The 20,506-nt window shown below is 36.8% G+C and overlaps 1 protein-coding gene across 2 annotated transcripts in view; it reads right to left on the bottom strand.

Annotated features, from left to right (window-relative positions):
* Cttnbp2nl (CTTNBP2 N-terminal like) overlaps positions 1-20,506 on the bottom strand; it is a 54,269-nt gene that overhangs the window by 4,217 nt on the left and 29,546 nt on the right. For both annotated transcript variants that reach the window (XM_003479231.5, XM_005007881.3), the window contains 2 exons: positions 3,393-3,623; positions 1,339-1,446 (listed from right to left, as the gene is read on the bottom strand). In XM_003479231.5, coding sequence (XP_003479279.2) covers positions 1,339-1,446; positions 3,393-3,623 — 339 coding nt within the window. The remainder of the gene's footprint in view (positions 1-1,338; positions 1,447-3,392; positions 3,624-20,506) is intronic.

Here is a 20,506-nt window from a genome sequence, read left to right as displayed (position 1 = left end):
CTAGAAAAAAATACCACCACACATCTTGATTAGATTAATAAAACAAAGACATATACTAAAAATTATGATCAAGTAGAATGTACCGGCTAGCGGTTCTCTAGAACATGGGATTATTATATATGCCATAAGGATTAGATTAATATTTTTTTTCTTTTACTGGGGTGCTGGGGATTGAACCCACGGCCTTGCACATGCTAGTTTGCTGTTCTGTATCACTGAGCTGCAACCCAGCCTAGAATTTTGAATAATGAGAACACTCAACACAAAAACTGCACACACTATGACTTAATCCTTCTTGGATGATTTAGGAGGCACTTCTAATTCTTAAAGGTCTCAGGGTTACTAGTGGGAATGTAATGCATTGCTGTGTCTTAGGTATGTGAAGAGTACACAGAACCAATCAAAACAAGTAACAGAAAACTATAAAAGTCAGATTTTGTGGTGAATGCTGCTCAAAACAAAACCTTAAGTTTCAGCAGTAATCTTCTTTGGTTTTAAAAATGAACAAACATAAATACCTACACTTGAATTACACTGTTTATACAAATGTAGTCTATTTTGTCTTCCCCTCTCTATTTACTGCATATAGACTCTAAATGAGAGGAAAGGGTTGAAGGAACATTTTCAGGCAGTGTTTTTGTGAGACCCATCAATGGCTGGGGGAAACCAATTTAGAAAGTCACAACCAGAACTCTGTGTGTTTGTACGTGGAGAGACAGACAAGACAGACAGAGGAATAAGAATCAATGTGTACTGCTGGCAGTAAGGGTTATGATTCATTTCCTGAGATGAGATTTTCATTTCAGGCAGTGTGAATGTGTGTACCTACTACTGGGTTGTGATATGCAATGCATTTCTTTTTTTTTTTTGTCTTTTTTGTTTTTATCGGTACCAGGGATCGAACTCACGACTGCCTGCTTGCAAGGCAGGCGCTTATGCCGCTGAGCTAAATCCCCAGCCCCTTGCAATGCATTTCTTACTGGGGATCCTAAGTAAAAAAGCTTCTAAATTAGTGCTCCCTAGTCTGTGTTCTACAAAATGATAATCCCATAATGAGTGATTCACGTTTAAAAGTTTATGAAAACATAGGATTGCTATACATGTAATATTCTGTCTTGTTCTTGGAGATGCACAATGTTACTTTGCGTACTAAAGGTTCTAAAAAAATTTAAAGTCAGAAACCTTCCATTTGACATTGTTTAATCCAGTGGTTCCTAGGCTTGCCTGCCATAAACCCATTTTTTTTTTTTTTAGCAACTCCAATTCATATCCTGCAGGATAACCCCTGAGAAATGCATTCTAGGCAAACACTGCTGTGATTTCCTCTGGCTTAATTACCTGTTGAGTGAGCCTCTCCCTCTCCTTCTCCAGCATATAGGTGACATCATCTCCTTCAGCTGTGTCCTGGGCATGCCTCTGCCTTTCTTCCTCGAGGTCTAGTATCACCTTTAAAGAATTTAAAAAACTCATTCCCAAGCATTAAGGAATCATGCTTATAATACCAACTGCCTAACTAAACATAGTTCCAGAGACTAAATAAATAAAACCTAGCCAGGGCATTCAAAGCGCACACTGTCGGGTGGGGTGAGACATACAAGCTATGCACTAGAAACCAAGATGTTTACTTTGCTTAAAGTAGATGCAGACTGGTATGTGAACAGAGAAAAGAGTAACGAAATAGTTAAGAAGATTTCAGAGAATTGGCAGAATATCTGGTAAACTTTAGGCTATTTGGTGTGCGCAGGGACCAGGTATAGGTGACAGAGCAAAATAAGATCACAGAAAGCTGCAAGCTGAGGTTCTCTCAATGCTCAGATCATTAGAAGAACCAAAAGGAGCCTGAAATTAAACAGGTAACTTTCTAACTATGCTTTGCTTTAGTAATACCGTACTTTTTAAAAAAAAGTTACTTAAGTGGGCATAAGACTCTTAAACTTTATCTTGCCATATAAAAAGCCCAATTATTAGAATCACAAATGGAGATTTTCCCCAAAACTTTACAGTTAACTTGCCTCGCCCTACTCCACTTGGGTGCCAAAGGATGAAGCTGACTTTTAAACCTAAAGGGACATTTCCATATAACACACCTGTAAGAACACAGTACTCTGAATGAGCACAGGTTAAAACTTTTTTTTAGGTCTTTAGGCAACTTTTGAGAATTCAATTCAGCTATGGAAAAAATATATCTCTTATAGAAATGCACATTTGACATTGTGTATATTTTCTGGGGTTTGTGGAATATTTGTGGCCCAACCATGGCTAAGGGTTTTTCATTTAACCAGTGATCTCGAACTTTATTTAGAGTTTTCAATGATACAAACAGCCCACTACAACACATGTGCCACACCTTCACCACCACTGACTTAAAACTGTGAAGAGAAGGAAAGGATCACAGGCAACGCTGAGCTCAGAGGCAATTTATCAGGTGTGCTATAAGCAGATGGTTCTACTACAGATAGTCATTAAAGTAAACAGAAGTCTACCAAATTTTGCAGCTGTTAATCTACATTTTTCAATTAAAGTGCTCTCTAAAAATGCACTGGTACCCTCCTTTTTGGTATAAAGTGATGGTATTTTAAAATGCAGAATCCAACCAAACATCTTTTACTGGCCCAATTTGAGCAGTAAATGACAAGATGGGAAATAAATTCATAAGCACCAGAACTCCAGTAAGATGAGATAGAGGAAACTGTCCTAATTTAGGAGCTATCAGAATGGAAATCTGTCTTAGTGAGGTAGAAGAGTTTTTTTTTTTTTTTTTGGTCTTTTTTATTTTTATTGGTACCAGGGATCGAACTCACGACTGCCTGCTTGCAAGGCAGGAGCTTATGCCGCTGAGCTAAATCCCCAGCCCCAGGTAGAAGAGTTTTAAGGTAAACAACTATAGGGACTACTTATGGTTTCATGAGCAATAAAATACAATGAAACTCAAACTAGGAATAAATGAAAATAATGTATTCGTTTATGTGTTTAACAGGTCAATTCCTCTCTCTCTCTGGGATATAGCTTTTCCTAAAAAAGTATTCATCTTTCTCTATTTATCATTTAAGTAAGCACCATAACCCTCTGTTCAGCACGAGTTGGTTAAATTCCAGGTTTCTGTTAAAGTATGGATGATCAGAGCTAAAAAAACAAAACAAAACAAAACAAAAAAAAACCCAAGTATTTTGGAGTGATCTATCAAGAAAGAATTTTATCTTAATGTGTTTGGCACATTCTCCAAATTTAACATTTGGAATAATCTGTAAATTTTTGGGGGGGGGGGGTATCTTCTGGCTCCTAGGTGGGCTGAGGAGCTTTTTGTTACCTATGATCCACCCAAACCGAATTACTGGGCATCGTTCAGTCTTTACAAGGATGTAGCTAGAACACACAGCCTGGGCTGAACCTACCTTCCGGTGCCTGCTCTCAGCAGCAGCCAGCTGGGACAACATGCGTTCCTGCATGTTCTTACACTGCTTCATCACCACCTTAAGAATAGACAGTGGATTGGTGCAGACTGGCTGCTTTTCACCATCATTTTTCTCTTTTAGTGTTTCAAAATCTCTCTGTAGAGCCATTAAAGGATCACTAATGTTGTATTTTCCATAGCGTTCTTCAATGAAAGTATCTCTGTGTTGGGCCTGGGAAAGAGAAAAAAAGTAAGTATTTTCAATAAAAAGATTAAAAAAAAATGTAAAAAAAGTAAGTAGTTTGCTTTTTAAAACTACTGAGGAGTGAAATTTGCTATCTAGTAGAGGCACTAGTGTTAGTATAAATGTAACCTACTGACCACAAATTGGATTGAGTCATCCCAATACAGAAACAACATCAGAAAGGTAGCATGGTACACTATTAAGAAGTACAAATACTTATATGCAACTGTGTAATAGATACTGTTTTAGGCATTTATAGTCATATTAACTTACTTTTTATAACCTTGTAAGCTAGAACTAATCATTTCCACTTTGTAGATGACAAAACACAGAAGTTAAGTAACTTTGTTCTAGGTTACTTATCTAATAAACTGTCAGAATTAGGACTTAAACCTAGGCAGCCTTGCTCAAAAGTCTGTATTCTTAACTACCATGATTGCTGTTTTGCTTATGTCTTCTTCTATTACCAGCAGGTATGTCTTACCTTTTCTTTCTGTTATGATATTTACATTTATGAAATATTAAGCATGACAATTTTATGAGTTTATATACTTAGCAAGGTACTAGCAAATATATAAAGAATGCTAAAATGAGAATTACAAGCTGGAACTATTTGTGAAATGTAGAATGCAACTTCACTTGACTACTGAAAGGTAAATGGGGTGGGGGCACTCATGACCAGTAGGCCAGACAAAATTCCTGCTACCTGCAGCCAAATTTTGCTCCCTCTGTGAGTCTCTGTTCAGTTGCTATCTTCCAGCCTCCTTCAGGGCCTGGTGAGCTTTGGGAGTAAGGGAAGGTAAGGGCATACAGCCTGGTGTTTGGACTTGGTTCAGGGGTTTGAGCCTACGTGCCAAGTCAGGGGTCCAAGGAACAGGAGGTGATAGGTAAGACACTTAAGACTTGAAATACATACTACTTCATATGAACATGACATAGTATATGTACATTAAGTGAATGACATTAATGATTATTACACTGAAAAGTCTCTTGAAATATTTTACTACATAAAAAAATAAGGCATTGACATAAGGTTGGGAAAATGCTCAAAAATCATAGCAAAGTACTTAGTTTTCAAGCTCTATCTAGTTATGAAAACTGCTGTTATTTATTTATTTATGTCTGAGAGTTTTGCTATGCAGTTCAGGTTGGCCTTGAACTCACTTTTATTCCAGGCTGGCCTCAAACTCACAACAATCCTTCTGCCTCTCCCAAGTGCTGGGATTACAGGGGTGTGCCACCACCTGTGTCATTTATTCATTTTTAAGACCTATTTCACCAGTATGTTTGTAAGCACTGACACTAACAGGGTCTGTTAAAAGCTCAGTGTGGAAAAGGTGAGGGGCTTAAAAATTCAATGGCTATATTTTAATTTAAAAGAACTCTCAGGAAAAAAAATTAAAGAACTGTGAGGCTTCTTTAATATAGAATTGTGTTTCAGTGCTAAGGAATCTTGACGCCTTCTTTGTTAACTGGCCAATTTTATAACCCAGAGATTGCTTAGTCTTCTGTAAAGATTTGTTCAAAGCACAGTTAGAATCCCTGAGTTTTACTTTTGGCTAAACTACAATCATGTAAGTTACAACATTTTTGGAGTATTTGGATGATGATGTATAGTGGAAATATAAACATATAAACAAACATGTTTTTGTGTGTGTGTGCATGTTTGTGTGTACGTGCACACGTGTACTAGGAATCAAACCCAGGGCCTTGTATATTCTAGGCAAGCATTCACTCATGGAGTTACATCTCTAGTACCTGTTTTTTCTTTAAGTTACTAATAACTCACCTTTACAACCTCATTATGTGGTAGGGGGAGACAGAGCGAGAGCAAGAGTGAGAATGAAAATTAAAGTGGGAAGAAGACCGAAAGAATCCAAAACAGAATTCTATTTTTTTCAGGTCTAAATTAAAAAGGAAATTATCATAAGAAAAAAAAATTTTTGTACCAGGGATCAAACTCATAAACTTGTGCTTCTTTGGTAGCCACTCTGCTGCTGGGCTATGTCCCCAGCCCTTATTAAAATTTCAAAATAGCTTCTAGTCTATTTAGGATGAAGGAAAAAAGGATCAATTCCTAAGCCATTTTTATTATCAATTCTATATCAATGTGAAAGCAAAATTAAAAAGTTAGTTACATTTTCAAAAGCAACAGTGTCAAACAACAATGTATTCCTTTTATCAAGAACATTTATTTCTTTAAATTCATGTATTAAAAACGTGAGATTGATAACCTAAGATTCAATGAAAATATCTACTTGTAGTTATTAATATCTTTTTAAAAATCCATGGTTAGAAGAAAAAACACTCAAAAGGAAGCAAGACAAAAGTCTAAAAGCAGTTGGATAATAACTTAACTCTCCATAATAACCACAGCTGTGTGGTAAATATTGGTAAAGGAATGATAACCAGCACTGAAATTAGTTTAGCAGGAAAAAAGGAAATAGAAATATAAACCTGACTTTACAAAAAAATGATCTTTCCTTTTTAGAACACCATGAAGAAAGCAGGGTGGGAGGTAGGTCTACAATTTATGACTGACACTGGATCTGCTGAGAAGTTGTCTCCTGTGTATAGTTATATAGTATATAGTTAGCCGTGAAAATATGACTTTTAAAACCCACACTACCATTATCCTGTATAATTAATAAGTATCAGAGTTACAAGTAATAGATAAGGAGCTTCTTCAGTGAGATCTCAGCCTAGGAACAATGGTTAGACTGTCTAGTTTCTCTTGAAGTATTTCATAGTAATTTTACAGTTACTTATTCAGTAATTACAAGTCATGCAAAATACAGTTTCACCTATAAATGAAAAAGGCTCCTATCACAAAGTAATTCTTTTAAGAACATTCTAATATGGGGTCAAATATAGGGAAAGTGAAGTCTAAATCTGTATTTTTTTTATATCAAACACTTGGAAAATAAAGATAAAATATGGTATTTTTCAACCAATTTAATGATTCAGTCATCTCAACTGTATAGATTATATATTTAATAAATTTGTTAATGCAAATAATAACAGTAACCAAAACCAGATGTTAAAATTTGAAGAGCTCTACTAAAGAGCTTAGTAGAGATACGTATTGGTTATTTATTTCTGCATAACAAATTGCCACCAAACATCTTACTTAATAAACACTCTCATCTCACGGTTTCTGACGGTCAGAAGGGGCTTAGCTGGGTGGTCCTGACTCCGGCCTCTTAGGAGGCTGCAGCGATCGATGTGAAGCCACGACTGGGACTGGACGTCCACTTGTGGGGATTGCTGAAGGACTGTTGCTACAGGTTTGGCTCCCTACAGGTGCCAACTCCCCACAGAGCAGATAATCAAGGAGACACAGGGACAGAGCAGGCACGCCAGCAACCAGGACAGGTATGTCCATTACTTCTGCAATTGAACCTTGAAAGTAACACACCATTGCTTGTGATGTGTTCTCCTGCGGGTACAGACAAACCCCAGTACTTGTGGGAACAGACTAAACAAGGGTGTGACCCTCCGAAGGCAGGAATCATTGGGCGCTCACCTGCGCTGCCCACCACAGGGCAAGTGACCTGACACATTACCAGTAACATTTATTTATCAGGCTGCAATTTAAAAACCTATACTACAAGCTATCAAGGGTGAGTTTTAATATATTAACAGTACTTCAGCTATTTCAGAAGAAATTTTGCATGAACACGGGGAGTTTAGCAACAGAGCTAAAATCCATTAATTCTTGCAATTTCACTATTTTTTACAACAATGACAGTGTTCATTAGCTGAGCTAATATGCCTAAATTATCAGAAAACATGATGGTCTTTAATTTCAGAGAACAGGAAACTGACTGGTTGGACAGATTCAGTAATGGAGGGTATTATCACGGCAGACAAAACACAGTAGTCATCTATTACTCACTTGTTTTTACTGCCACAGTCTGAATGAAACATACCACTACTAAAACCTTAAAATAAATCACATAATATCCTTGGAATCTCCCATACTTGCTCTCCAAAAGTCTCAGCTGTGCTATTACTAATTTAAAAAAGCAACAGCTATCTCTTCCCTCTTTCCCAATATAATATGTGCATAATGTATATATAAGTACATTCCAATTTTAAAGCAAGAAGCCAATCTTTTTGTTCTTTAGATATTCATCATCCACATGAAAAGTGTGTCCACTTCATTGGGGCCTTATGTTAAGCAGTATATTTTTATTTTCAAGACTTAGGCTAGTACTAGCATTGGGTTAACACGCATCATTGTCACTAATGAGACAATTCTAAGTGACAATTTTGAAAATAATCAGCACTGTGGGCCCTTAAGAAAATCACCACGTTCCAAGCATGACGACACATAGTTGTAACCCAGTCACTCAGGTGGATGAACAACAGGGTTACTTGAGGTCAGCCTGGGCACTCTCAGTGGTACAGCACTTGCCTACCATGTGTGAGGCCTTTGGTTCAAGCCTCAGATCAGGGGAAAAAGGTTTGAACGCTCCTATGCCAGTGAGCAAAGACAAGAAAACACAATTACAAGAGCATTTCTATTAATATTACCAAAGGCAAGTTAAAAGAGATCAGTTTTTACATACAAGCTAAATCTGTTAACTGTCAAGTAATAGTCAAGATCGAGCATACCAGAAAATCCTTGATAAACTATGAAAGGTCAAGCAACTGGAAACAGAAAGCAACTATACAGTACTAGATAAAGATGATAATATTATGTGAATTCCTTTGTTCTGAAGTTTCTTTTTACTTGTTGATAAAGTACTGGGTTTTAATGTTTGATGATACTGTAAGACAGACTTAGCCTCATTTAAATTAAACTTTAATTGTGAAAAATGGTACAATTTTTCTTTTATGTGGTAGTGACATTATACTCAGGACCTTGAGCATGCTAGACACTCTACTAGTGAGCTATATCAGGGCCAGGGATTTAGTTGAATGGCTCAAGCACTTGCCTGGTAAGTGCAAGATCATGAGTTTGATCCCTAGTACCAAAAAAACCAAAACAAACCAAAAGTAAACAAAAAGAAAAAAAGCAAAATACTATTGAGCTATATTCCCAGCCCTTTTATTTTGAGACACAGTCTTGGCTGAGTCGTCCAGGCTGCCTTGAATTATGAACCTCCTAAATAGCTGGATTACAGGTGTGTATCATGTCTATTTTTTCTTTTTGTTGTTTTATTTTTGCAATGTAGAAATTAAGTTATTTACACATTCTGAACTGAGTCCACATGAATGCTTTTTGAAGTGGACATGAAAATGGTATAGGAATTCAATAATATTGAATGAATAAATGAACTGAAATAGAATATTCTGAATATAAATTAAGGATTTAAAAAGTATTACTTTTTATTAAAAAACACTGTATGGATTACGTGGATGTGTGCATTTGTTAAAATTTGTTGCACTGAATAGTTATGATCTGTGAATTTCACCATCTCTAAATTACAACTCAAGTTAAAAAAAATACACTTATGGGCCAGGCAGATAGAGCTCAGCAGGCAGAGCATCTGCCTGCCAAGTGTGAGGTCGAATTTGATTTCCAGTACCAAAATAAAAACAAAAACAAAAACAAACAAACTCAAAACAAAAAATTATACATATACATAAAGAAAATTTAAGAAAAAGTTATGTGTAGTATTTGCTTTATATATTGTTTTTTAAAGAGATAGGAAGTTTAAATCATAGTAATTTTAATAATAACAACAGCAGAAACACCACGGGCCCTGACGCTCAAGTACTTACTACCTGCCTAGCAGTGTCCTGAAGTTCCACATTTCCAGTCTAATTTTAAGGGTACATCTCTTATCATCTGCACTTTTCCCCCCCTCTTCATTATCTCTACTTTTTTGTTTGTTTATATGACTGACTCAGGCCTTCTCATTTTGAGGCAGAGCCTTGCTAAATTATTCAAATTGGCCTTAAACTTGTGATCCTCCCACCTCAACCTCTTGACAAGCTGGGATTACAGGTGTGTGCTACAGCACCTGACATCTCCATGATACAGAGGAAGAAACTAAACCAAAATACACAACTTTCTCAAGGTCACAAACCTAACTAAGGGCAAAGAAAAGTAAAATATAAAATATATATATATATATATTTGTCTTTTTCCTTTTTATCGGTACCGGGGATTAAACTCACGACTGCCTGCTTGCAAGGCAGGCGCTTATGCCGCTGAGCTAAATCTCCAGCCCCCAAAGATAAAATATTGAACACTAGCCAAATGAGTAACACTTCTAACACCTGCCCAGCATATGTTCAATCCTGAGCACCTCAAAAACAAACAAGCAACGAAAAAATCCCAAAGAAACAAAATAGAACCAAAAACCAGAAAATAGAGCAGAGAACTGAATGTTAATGTTGTAGGGTGACTCCTGTTTCAAAGAAATTTCTGCCAAAATAGGAATACAGGTTTGTGCACATATGCATGTATTTGTGTGTGTGTGCTGATGTTAGTGTGTCTCCTGGGTCACAAAGCAAAGTCTACTTTTTACCACGTGTTTACTGTAGTAAAAAAAAAAAAAAGTTTAAAAAAGACTAAAACTGAAGAATCCAAGATATCTGACTCCTGAGTCTGTTATTTTATTTAATATAATTTAAATCATGAGTAATACATACACTTAAATAGAAGTGATAATCAGTATTACCATTTGATTTTAAACCAACAAATGCTATGAAAATCTACAAACAGGAAAGATTGGTCTAACATCAAATATACAATATGAGTTGGGCATAGTGACACATACTTGTAATCTTAGTAATTTGCGGGGCTAAGGCCAGATGATCTTTAAGTTCATGACTAGCCAGGGAAATTTAGCATGGCCCTGTCTCAAAAACAAAACAAAACAAAACAACACAACAAAAAAGGCTCGGGGAAGGTGTTTGGTAGGAGAGCTCTTGCCAAGCAAGCACAAGATTCAATCCCCAGTGCAGCAAACCAAGCAACCAACCAACTAACCAACCAAAGTCCCCAATTCTGTAATCAAGGTTAAACAATCAAAAGAGCCCTAGAGAAGTCTGAGAAGTCTGAGAAGACATTCTGGACATAAGATGTTCATGGTGGACACAGCTTTCATTAAATACTCATGTTTGTTGGGTAGTAGGTAGGCTAAGCAACCAGTGACACAGGACTAAGATGTAGTCCCCATTCCTCAAGGAGCTCAAAATCTGCCAGACAAGCATAGGCCTAATTCTAGTAACAAACAAGTCTCTAATTGTTGCATGTTCTTTAAATGATATCATTAGTGTTTAGAGGAACACCAAGTACAGTTTACTTGATCAGAAGTTTCTAAGACCAAACTTTACACTGAAAAGAAATAGGAAGGAAAAGGCAAACCCTGGAAGTGGGTGGGTAATGACAGATAAATGGGACTACAGCAAGTTCATGAATCACAGGAAACACCGTGTGAGGTTGGGGGCAGGCGCTTAACCCAAAGCTGTTTGGGAAGTATTATACGGTGTGAACTACACCAGACTCTGTGTGTTATTTTAATTTAACCCCATCAACTTGAAAACCTTTTTTATTAGAGATTAGCCTCTTTAACTTACTGTGTATTAACAAACAGTACAGAAGCTTACTTAAAATGTTTAAAAAGAGATCACCAGATGGAGATGTGGCTCGGTGGTTCAATCACCAGCATATAACAAGGCTTTAAATTTTTCCTTTAGTTCGGGAATTCTGTAGAGGGTGGGTTGAAGCTATAATGTGACATGGGCCTTTAATTTCTTTGAGGTAAGGTTCTTAAATGACTTCGTTAAATGATTTCAAGGAAACATGGTCAAAAAGAAGCCGTTCCAATTTAAGATGTGACAAAGGGGTGGGTCCTTAGCTTGAGCAGGAAGTAGAAAGTGTTCACATTTAAAAGTTTATTAATAATAAGTTTTGTTGTACAGCTATAATCCTTGCATTTGGGAGGCTGAAACCAGAGGACTGGTGTGAATTCAAGGCCAGCCTGAACTGAACTACATGGAGCAAGACCCTGTCTCAAAAAATTAAACAAAACAAAACAAAAAGTTTTGGGGATCAGAGTCAGGGGAATGTAGAGCCAGGATAGGATGAAAAAGGGGCCGACAGCCACAGTTCGGTGACTGCGGGGTATCAGGGCAGGCAGACAGAAGCGAGGAGAGTGTAAGCACACATTCTAATGACAGAAGGTAGAAAAGACTCTGTGGTGGCAGACTGAGAGAAAGAACAGGCTCCAGGTCACAAATCAGAGGCAGGGAAGGTGGTAAGTTCTACTGCTGCTGTAGCTTTACACAAAGGGTGGTAACCACTCAGTTTCGACCAGCAGTATTTCAGGTAGATTAGGATTCCAAATTAGAGAAGCTTCTTGAGGAAACAAACAACAAAGAAGCCAAGACTGAAAACTTAAGGGGTGTGTGCAGAGTGTTTAAGGATGACTTTAATGTGAACTGGCAATGGTTCTCACAGCAAGGCACCAAACATATGGCAAAATCAAGCAAAGAGGACCACTGCTCCTGTTTTTGCTTTTTAAAAATGATCTTAATTGGCTTTACTTTTGATTTCAGAATTAGGCAATAATTCACTCCAAAAGCACAGAATAAATGTTCCTGACTATTGTTACTATTACTTTGAAGTAATTAGTACCTAAGAATGCCTTTACTATCCCAGCAAAAAGTACTTGTTCTGGGAGGCTGAGTCAGGAGGATCTTAAACTTACCCATGCCCTCCCTGTCTTTAAAAAAAGGCCAGGAAGGTCCTGTTTTCAATCCCCGGTACTAAAAAATAAAGAAGTGTACTAAATGGACCTGACATATGCAGCTCAGAAAACTGAATTTTTGGCGATACTAGTTCTTTTTTATTCTGTGGGTGATAACACCAGTAGGAAAATTTATAAATCACAGAATGAGAATAGGATAACCAAGATCCTTTTCTTATTTTAATTTTACAAGAAACAGGAAAACTAGGTATATTCTAAATCTTTAAAACAGACTATTTTAGTGCTCTTTCTTTAGAGATTTCTAGGTCTGGTGAAGAGAAGGCAGTCATTTGTCCTGTAAGTAGAAGATACAAAAAGAAAAGAAAAAAGACAAGAGACTAAAACAGGCATTTCAAAAGGAAAAGAACTCAGAGTATCACTTCAGCAAGCAGAGAGAAAGTGCTGATAAGTGTTTTGTGAAAGAAAGAAAAGTACCTCCCAAAGAAAATACCCAAATAACAAGAAATGGGACAGAAGTAAATATATTCTGAAAGATAGCAAATGTATGTAAGTTAGACATCTGTTTACAGAAATCTTCAGCCGAAAAAATCTAAGAAATAACATATATAATATATAGATAGATATAGAGAGATAAAGATAAGGAACACTGTACTACTTTTAAAAAATACTGTGGGGGGTGTATAGCTTAATTTATGTGTAACCCATGTATAAGGTCCTAGATTTGATCCCTAGTATCTTTTTCCCTCATCAAAAAAGCAAAAATTCTGTATACATTTTTCTGACATGCATAAATGTCTTATTGACTAATTGGTCAGTGAATGCAGATGATTATACTTCAATTTGGTAGAAAAGGTTACTAAGATAAAATGTCAATTAAAAATTAAAACAGTATAGTGAAGTATTAAATTTTTTCTTCACATGGATGAAATATAGTGGACAAAGATATATCTCAGTTGTTTGGTGTCCTTTTTATCTACCACAGTACTAAGAATTTAATCCAGAGGTACTCTACCCTTGAGATACATCCCTGGTAATTTTGAGTTTTACTGAGACAGAGCCTTGCCAAGTTGCCCAGGCTGGCTTCAAATTTATGATCCTCTCGATTCAACCCCTTGAGTATCTGTGGTTACAGTCATATGCCACTTGTACTTTGCTGATATCTTTTACTACAAAGATAGAAACAAACACAAAACAGTGATTTCCTGTCTTGAAGACAAATTGCTCCTTAACATAGAGTGAAATGTAAATAATGTAACTGAATGTAAGTTAATGATAAATGTTATAAAATTTTATTATAGATGTCTGTCTTCTAAAGCATATGGATTAATAAATGACCACCTATTTTGGGTCTTCAAGTTAGACTTAAAGGGTATGAACTCATACCCTTCCAATATGCCAACACTTCTAAAGTACTTACTAGTATGTTCTAGACACCTAGGATGCAGTACAAGATTAAGTATGTGTCATTCATGCAGCTTACCTTTGAATCAATTAGTCATAACAGAAAATCCCTGTAATGTGAGATGCTTGTCAGAATGTGAATACATTTTTATATTATTACTAACCTAGTGCAGACAACTGAAAAAGAGAAATCACATTATACATGATTCATTTGATAAAATTATTGAGTACACTCCGGTAAGAGGTTCTATGTATGATGGAGAAGGAAAAGAAAATGATACTCCAAACAAACAGAACATTTCAAACAAAGCTGTGGAAGTATCAACACAGTAGCTTGACAGACCTCAGACACAGTAAGTGCAAAAAGTAAGAACAGAGCTGCGTGTGGTGGCACATACTTGTAATCCCAGCATTTGGGAAGCTGAGACAGGAGTCCTGCTGTAAGTTTGAGGCCAGCTTGCGTTATACAGTGAGTTCAAGGCCAGCTGGAACTACATAGTAACAGTCCCAAAAGCGAAAAAAAAAGCAAAACAAAATAACAGAATGAGGTATATAACATAATATTATTTATAACAAAGCACTGTATACTTTATAAGAATATGTACAAACAAACGTGTAAGAACTGTTGCTTGTGGAAACCAAAGGGGATGAGAGACTGAAGAAACAGACTTTTTTAAAATACAAAAGACAAAAAATAAGTATTATTTTGGCTTCTGCCCTTTAGGACCTTAAAAGAATCTAAAGGGCAAGAGACAAACACTATTATGAAAAGTGCTGTGACACCTTCCTGGTAAGCGACCCTGGCGTGAGCCAGGAAGAGAACCAGTCAGCATCTCGCGAATCTAGCCATGGTGGAACTCGGTGGCTGAGCAAGAAAGCAATTCACCTCCCTTCCCCGTTAGCGGCCCTGGCACGAGCCAGCAAGAGAACCAGTCAGTGTTTCCTATGAGCCTACCAACCCCTAGCCCCTGCAGTTAGCAACTGGGGGAAAAGGTCTGAGCATCTTTTGGGAGGATGACCATATGCAATTGAGCAAATATGGGGGGTTTCTTTTTATCTTCTGTTTGAAGGCAAGTATTGTCTTTACTGTTTTGCTCTGTTCTGATTGTTTTGCTCTATTCAATATTCTCTTTCAATTGGTTTTATAATGTTCTGTTTTTGGTTTGATTTCGCTATACCTGATTAAATGCACAACTATTATGAAGATAACGAGATATACTATGGTAACTGTTAGTGTTATTCTAGTATCCTGTTGTGAAGTCCTGTATCAATTTCACTGCCTTGTCTCAATTGGCTTTGTTCTGATATATTTTACTACCTTCCAAATAAAATAAAAAAAGAAAAAGAAAAAGAAAAGCACTGTGACAGATCTTGAACAGTGTGCCACAGGAGTCACAGTGAAGGATATTTTATATCATCACAGAAGGCATCAAAGGCCTGAGAAGAAACAAGAATACCCCTGAAACCAAGGAAGAAGTTTCAGAAATAAGCTGGTCGATAGTGTCAAGTGCTGATGGAAGGTCAGATCCTCTAATCACAAGGAGCCACTGGAGGTGGGCTGTGGACTAGGGGGAGAACTCTGCACTTGTCAGGCCCTGGCTCCATCCCAACACTAGAGAAAAAGAAGAAAGCCACTAGAGGTTGTAACTTCATGAGATGAAATTTCAAGAGTATTAAAAACAAAAACTAACTGAAAGATGAGAGGCTAAAAACTGTCAGCACAAATAGCATTTAAATATTTGAGCGTAGAGAGGAGGGTGTGGTATCTCAGAATAAAAGCAGGGTTGAGAGGAGTTTTCATCGTTTTAAAAGAACAGAATGAAAGGGGCTGGAGATGTAGCTCAGCCACCACAGCACCTGCCTGGCAAGCACAAGAGCTTGAGTATGATTCTCAGTACCAAAAAACAAACACCGAACCAAACCAAACCAAACTGTACACCCCACCCAACCCCCCATCCCCCCACGCCAGCCAAAAAAAAAAAAAAAACAGAATGGAGAGACAGGTCCAAATGTTCTGAGTGAGGACAAGAGGTAACACACGGAAAGAAACTGAAATGCTGAGAAGGCAGAAACAAATGGAGGAAGGTCATGGAAAAATAGGGAAAGATGGGATCCAGAGTACAGTCTTAACTAATCTTGGAATATGATAAAATAGGAAAAGAAGAATTCTTATGAAGTGAATGAAAACTCTTTAGAAGTTTCTAATCAAGAAGAGACTTCTTAATTTAATGACACAATCTCTTAAGTCATTTAAACCAATGAATTCAAACTTGTTGAATAAATAGCATGTTAGGTACTAGATTTCATTTTAAAATGTTTGAAGTAATATGTATCTTAGAATTCACTGAGCTCAGCGGCATAAACACCTGCCTTGTAGCAGGCGGTCGTGAGTTCGATCCCTGGTACTGATAAAAAAAAATTTAAAAAAAAAGAATTCACTGAGTAGAGTTGTATTTCTGAGGCACAAAATATTTTGCTGCTGATAAGTAATGGAATATTATGAACTCATGAAACTAAAGGGAAAATTACTTGTTTTGTTTTGGTCGAGTCTCACTAGTAGTTTGGGCTGCTTTTGGACTCACTGTGTAACCCAGGCTGGCCTCGAACTTATAGCAAGCCTCCTGCCTCAGCCTCTGGATTCTGGGATTACAGTAAAGGGGACAGTACTTTTAAAGGGTTGTAGGTCTCATACTGTGATAACAAAATTTCATAAGATTTTAACCATGTAGTTGTTCATGTATATGCTATGAGTTTTATTTAGTTTATGACCTATGAAAGAATAACTTCAATTACCCTATACAAAAACAGAATTTGAAAACAGTAAGAGATTTATTCATTGTTCTTCTGAGAAAAAAATCTGGGTTATGAACACAGCAAGCTCACGATTGCCCTTGGCATGCTACGCTGTCTCTACTTCTTTAACTGTATTTTAAAATTAATATAGCACTGAGAGCGGCAGAATGTCTGCCTTGCATACACAAGGCCCCAAGTTCAATCCCCAACAACACAACACAAAAACAAAACAATTTTAACCATACAAAGCTGAAATTCTCACTGACTACAACCTAATCTATCTTTCCTTTCTAAAAGCTTTCTGTGCAAGTTATCCTCTCAGTCTATTTCAAAGTACATACATACATTTATTTGTGTATATAAAACTTGATTATACATGTATTACCCTGTAAAACTCTTCAACAACTTATTTTTCATTTATTGTCTTAGAGATCTTTCTAAAACAGTATATAGCTTTTTCTTCCCCCCAAATTATGTAATATTCCACAGTAAGGATGCACCAGGTTATGCAGCCATACTTTACTGACAAATATTTACACTGCTTGTAGATTTCCAACACTGTGTTAAACAACACTGTGATGAACATCCTTGGGCATATGAGAAGTTTTTCTAAGGAAATAACTTTCCATATAATAAAATTCTCAACTACAAATGCTTCCTTTCCAAAAAGATTTTCATTCTGTTCTTCTAAACTTCAATTGTTGGAAAATTAAATGAACAAACAAAAAACAAACAAACAAAAACCCCAAACCACCAGAAACCCAAAAAGACTTCCATCAAACATACAAACAGTTTCTTCCTGTCTCCCAAATTATTTTTAAAACTGGCTGAACTGATATACTAAATGATATATCATAGGTTTTAGTTTTAGAAGCAACCTTTTTGACTTCTTTTGCTTCTCCTTTTTATAGGGACAACTAGAAATAACCTCTGATTAATCCCAAATCACAAGACCAACTCATGCAAGGAAGACACAATAAGAGGAAGCAAAATAACAGAAATAAGCTGTTTCCTTTTTTAATCTGTTTTAGTTTCAGACTGAATAAATGTAATGAAATTCCTTACTGCTGCCATCTGCTGAAGCTCTCGAATGTTGGAGAACTGTATTCTCTAATAAGTACCACCTTATAAACTGAGTCCCCCTATCTTTCCTCACATGCATTAATGCCAAAAGAGGCCTAAGGAAGATGTCAGCCGAAGAGAAATTTGCTTATTCTTCTGGCACCTTCATTCTTGAACCCCTAAATTCCACAATTTATAATGCAAATAATGACACATGATAAATTTGGCAGCTAGCTGATACCAGACAATTAAAATTTTTTTCTTGCTTTTGTTTATTTACACAGGGTATAGCCAAGGCCCAGGTCCAGGTTAGCCCGGAACTCACAATTGTCCCAGTTCAAATTCCTGAGGGCTGGGACCTTAGGTGTACACTATCATGCCTTGCTTAAACAATTATTTTTAAAAGCCAGCTATTATTAGATGAATTTCAATCTTTATAAATGGAATAAACATGCCACATCACTTAAGAATGCATGTTTTTTATAAATGTTCAATTTCTAAATGACCCACACGTATGAACAAACAGCCTTTCTTTCTTCCTTCTGGCTCTCTTCAGGTCGAGTACCCCAGCACTAACCTGCTACTGCTCTCTTACTGCCTCTGCCCTCCCAGGGAGACACTTTAGGAGCTCCTACCTCTCAGGGAACCCAGGCAAGGGGAAGGCAGGAGCCATGTGAGAAGTACTTGTGAACTTAGTTCTTTGTTTTTCTCTGCACCTCGTCATACCTACTGTATCTTGGAGAATGTTTAACGTTACACATAAAGATGTCTCTGTTACTCTCTTTAATGTTGCTACTACATAATCATTCCATAATTCATTTGAATAGACCCCTACTGACAGACATTAAGATTGTTCCTAGCATTTTGTTCCTATGAATAATGCTGCAATAAACAAGTCTAAGGACATAAGTAGCATATACTTCTAGAAATGGAATTAGTTTATGCTTTTTTTTTTCTTAAACAAAAAAAATTTTTTTGTACCAGGAATCAAACTCAGGACCTTGTGCTTGCCAGGCAGGCACTTGTGCCCCTGAGCTGTATCCCAACCCTGTTTATATATTTTTAAATTGACACATACTGTCAAATCCTCCTTAATGGGTTGAAGACAACAATATAGGTGTGCCAGTTTCTCCTTACACCTACCAGTAAGGTTTATAAAGAATCATATACTTTACCTCTTCTAGTCAGATCCTATGGTTGATTTAGGTGAATACAGTTTACCTGGAAATACTATATCAACTGGGGGGCTGGGGATTTATCTCAGCGGCATAAATACCTGCCTTGCAAGCAGGCGGTCGTGAGTTCGATCCCCGGTACTGATAAAAATGAAAAAGACACACACACACACACACACACACACACACACACACACACACACACAAAAGAGAGCAATCATTTGAATCATTGCTCTCTTATAAAAAAAAATACATCAACTGAAAAAATAAGACATTTCACTATCTGCATGTAAAATGGGTGTCACGATACCTCTCGAGGGCTTAAAAATAATTTGACAGGAAGATTATCACACATGAAACCATTTTGAAAACTGTAGTGAGATATACAAACTGCTAGCTCTTCTTTAAAAAATAAACTGGGGACAGACCATGACTTCACAGCTTAAAAAATTATAATGGAATTTTATATTCACTTAAATCTTACTTAGGATATGGCAAGATGAAACTGTGAAATCTAGCCACTGTGAAGCAAACTGGGAAACCAAAATAAGTGCTTTCAATCAGTGTTTTTCAAATTGTGTTATAACCCCATTAGTGGATCATCAAACTAGTTACTGGAATCACAATTAGCATGTAAGAGAACCAATCAGCTGGAAGTGAGATTCAAGCTTATTATCCCAGAACTCTAGGAGGCTGAGGCAGGAGGATCCCAAATTTGAGTCCCGCATAGGCCACTTAGTGAGATGCCGTCTCAAAATTTAAACAGTTAAAAAAAAAAAAAAAGGAGGGAGGAGGGCAGGAGTATAGCTCATAGTGAAGGCCTTCATTTCAATCACCAATAACAATAAGATAGAAAACGTATGATACAGTACAAGTACTAAAGTATAGTAATACTACAATTAGTAAGTTTTATTGGAACTTTAGTTGGAGTTAATAATGTGATTGTATATATGTCCTAGACCATAGTAAAATGTATTTTATAAATATTTAAGCATTGCTCTTCCAGCTTCATATTTTGTAAATATTTGAAAGACATCTCCTTAGACTTGGGATGATAAAAAAGGATCTTGGGGCTGGGGATTTAGCTCAGCAGCATAAGTGCCTGCCTTGGAAGCAGGCAGTCCTGAGTTTGATCCCTGGTACTGATAAAAAGACAAAAAAAAAAGATCCCTGATCTTGTTGTTGGGTGGTAACAGTTATTTCAGGAAGGCTGCGAAGGAATATTATTAGTATCAGGAACAACAACAAAATAAGTCTTTATTAATATCGGGGATTGAAGTCACGACCTTCTGCTTGCCAGACAGTGCTTGCGCTGCTGAGATAATCCCTGTTCTTTTGTTTTTGTTTTTGTTTTTTCAGGTACTAGAACTGAAACCAGGTCCTTCCTCCAGTTAGTATTTATCTATTCCTCTAACTGGTCTATCATATGTTTTGAGACATAGTCTTGCTAAATTGCCCAGGCCAGGCTCCAACTTTCCATTTGCCCGATTCCTCTCAAGAGTTCTGGGATTACAGGTGTGTGGCACTCTACACCTAGACAAAAAGAGAATGACTTAATTATAGTTCTAATTAGCTTGAATATCTTTTCCTACAAAGTGAGTAATATATTGCAAAGGTATGTTCTTAGGACAAAACTATAAATAGAGATTTGAGCAAGAATTCATTGTACAAAATGATTGTTATTTAAAAACACATGTTTCTGGCTGGGGATGGAGGCATACACCTCTGTAATCGTAGCAATTGGGTGGCTGAGGCAGGAGGATTGCAG

The sequence above is a fragment of the Cavia porcellus genome, unplaced genomic scaffold (genome assembly GCF_034190915.1).
Source record: "Cavia porcellus strain 051 isolate PalLab524CR breed Dunkin Hartley unplaced genomic scaffold, mCavPor4.1 scaffold_1, whole genome shotgun sequence".
In the NCBI taxonomy this organism is placed as follows: Eukaryota; Metazoa; Chordata; class Mammalia; order Rodentia; family Caviidae; genus Cavia; species Cavia porcellus.
Note: the sequence above shows the minus strand (reverse complement) of the source record. Positions and strands in the feature narration are given on the sequence as shown.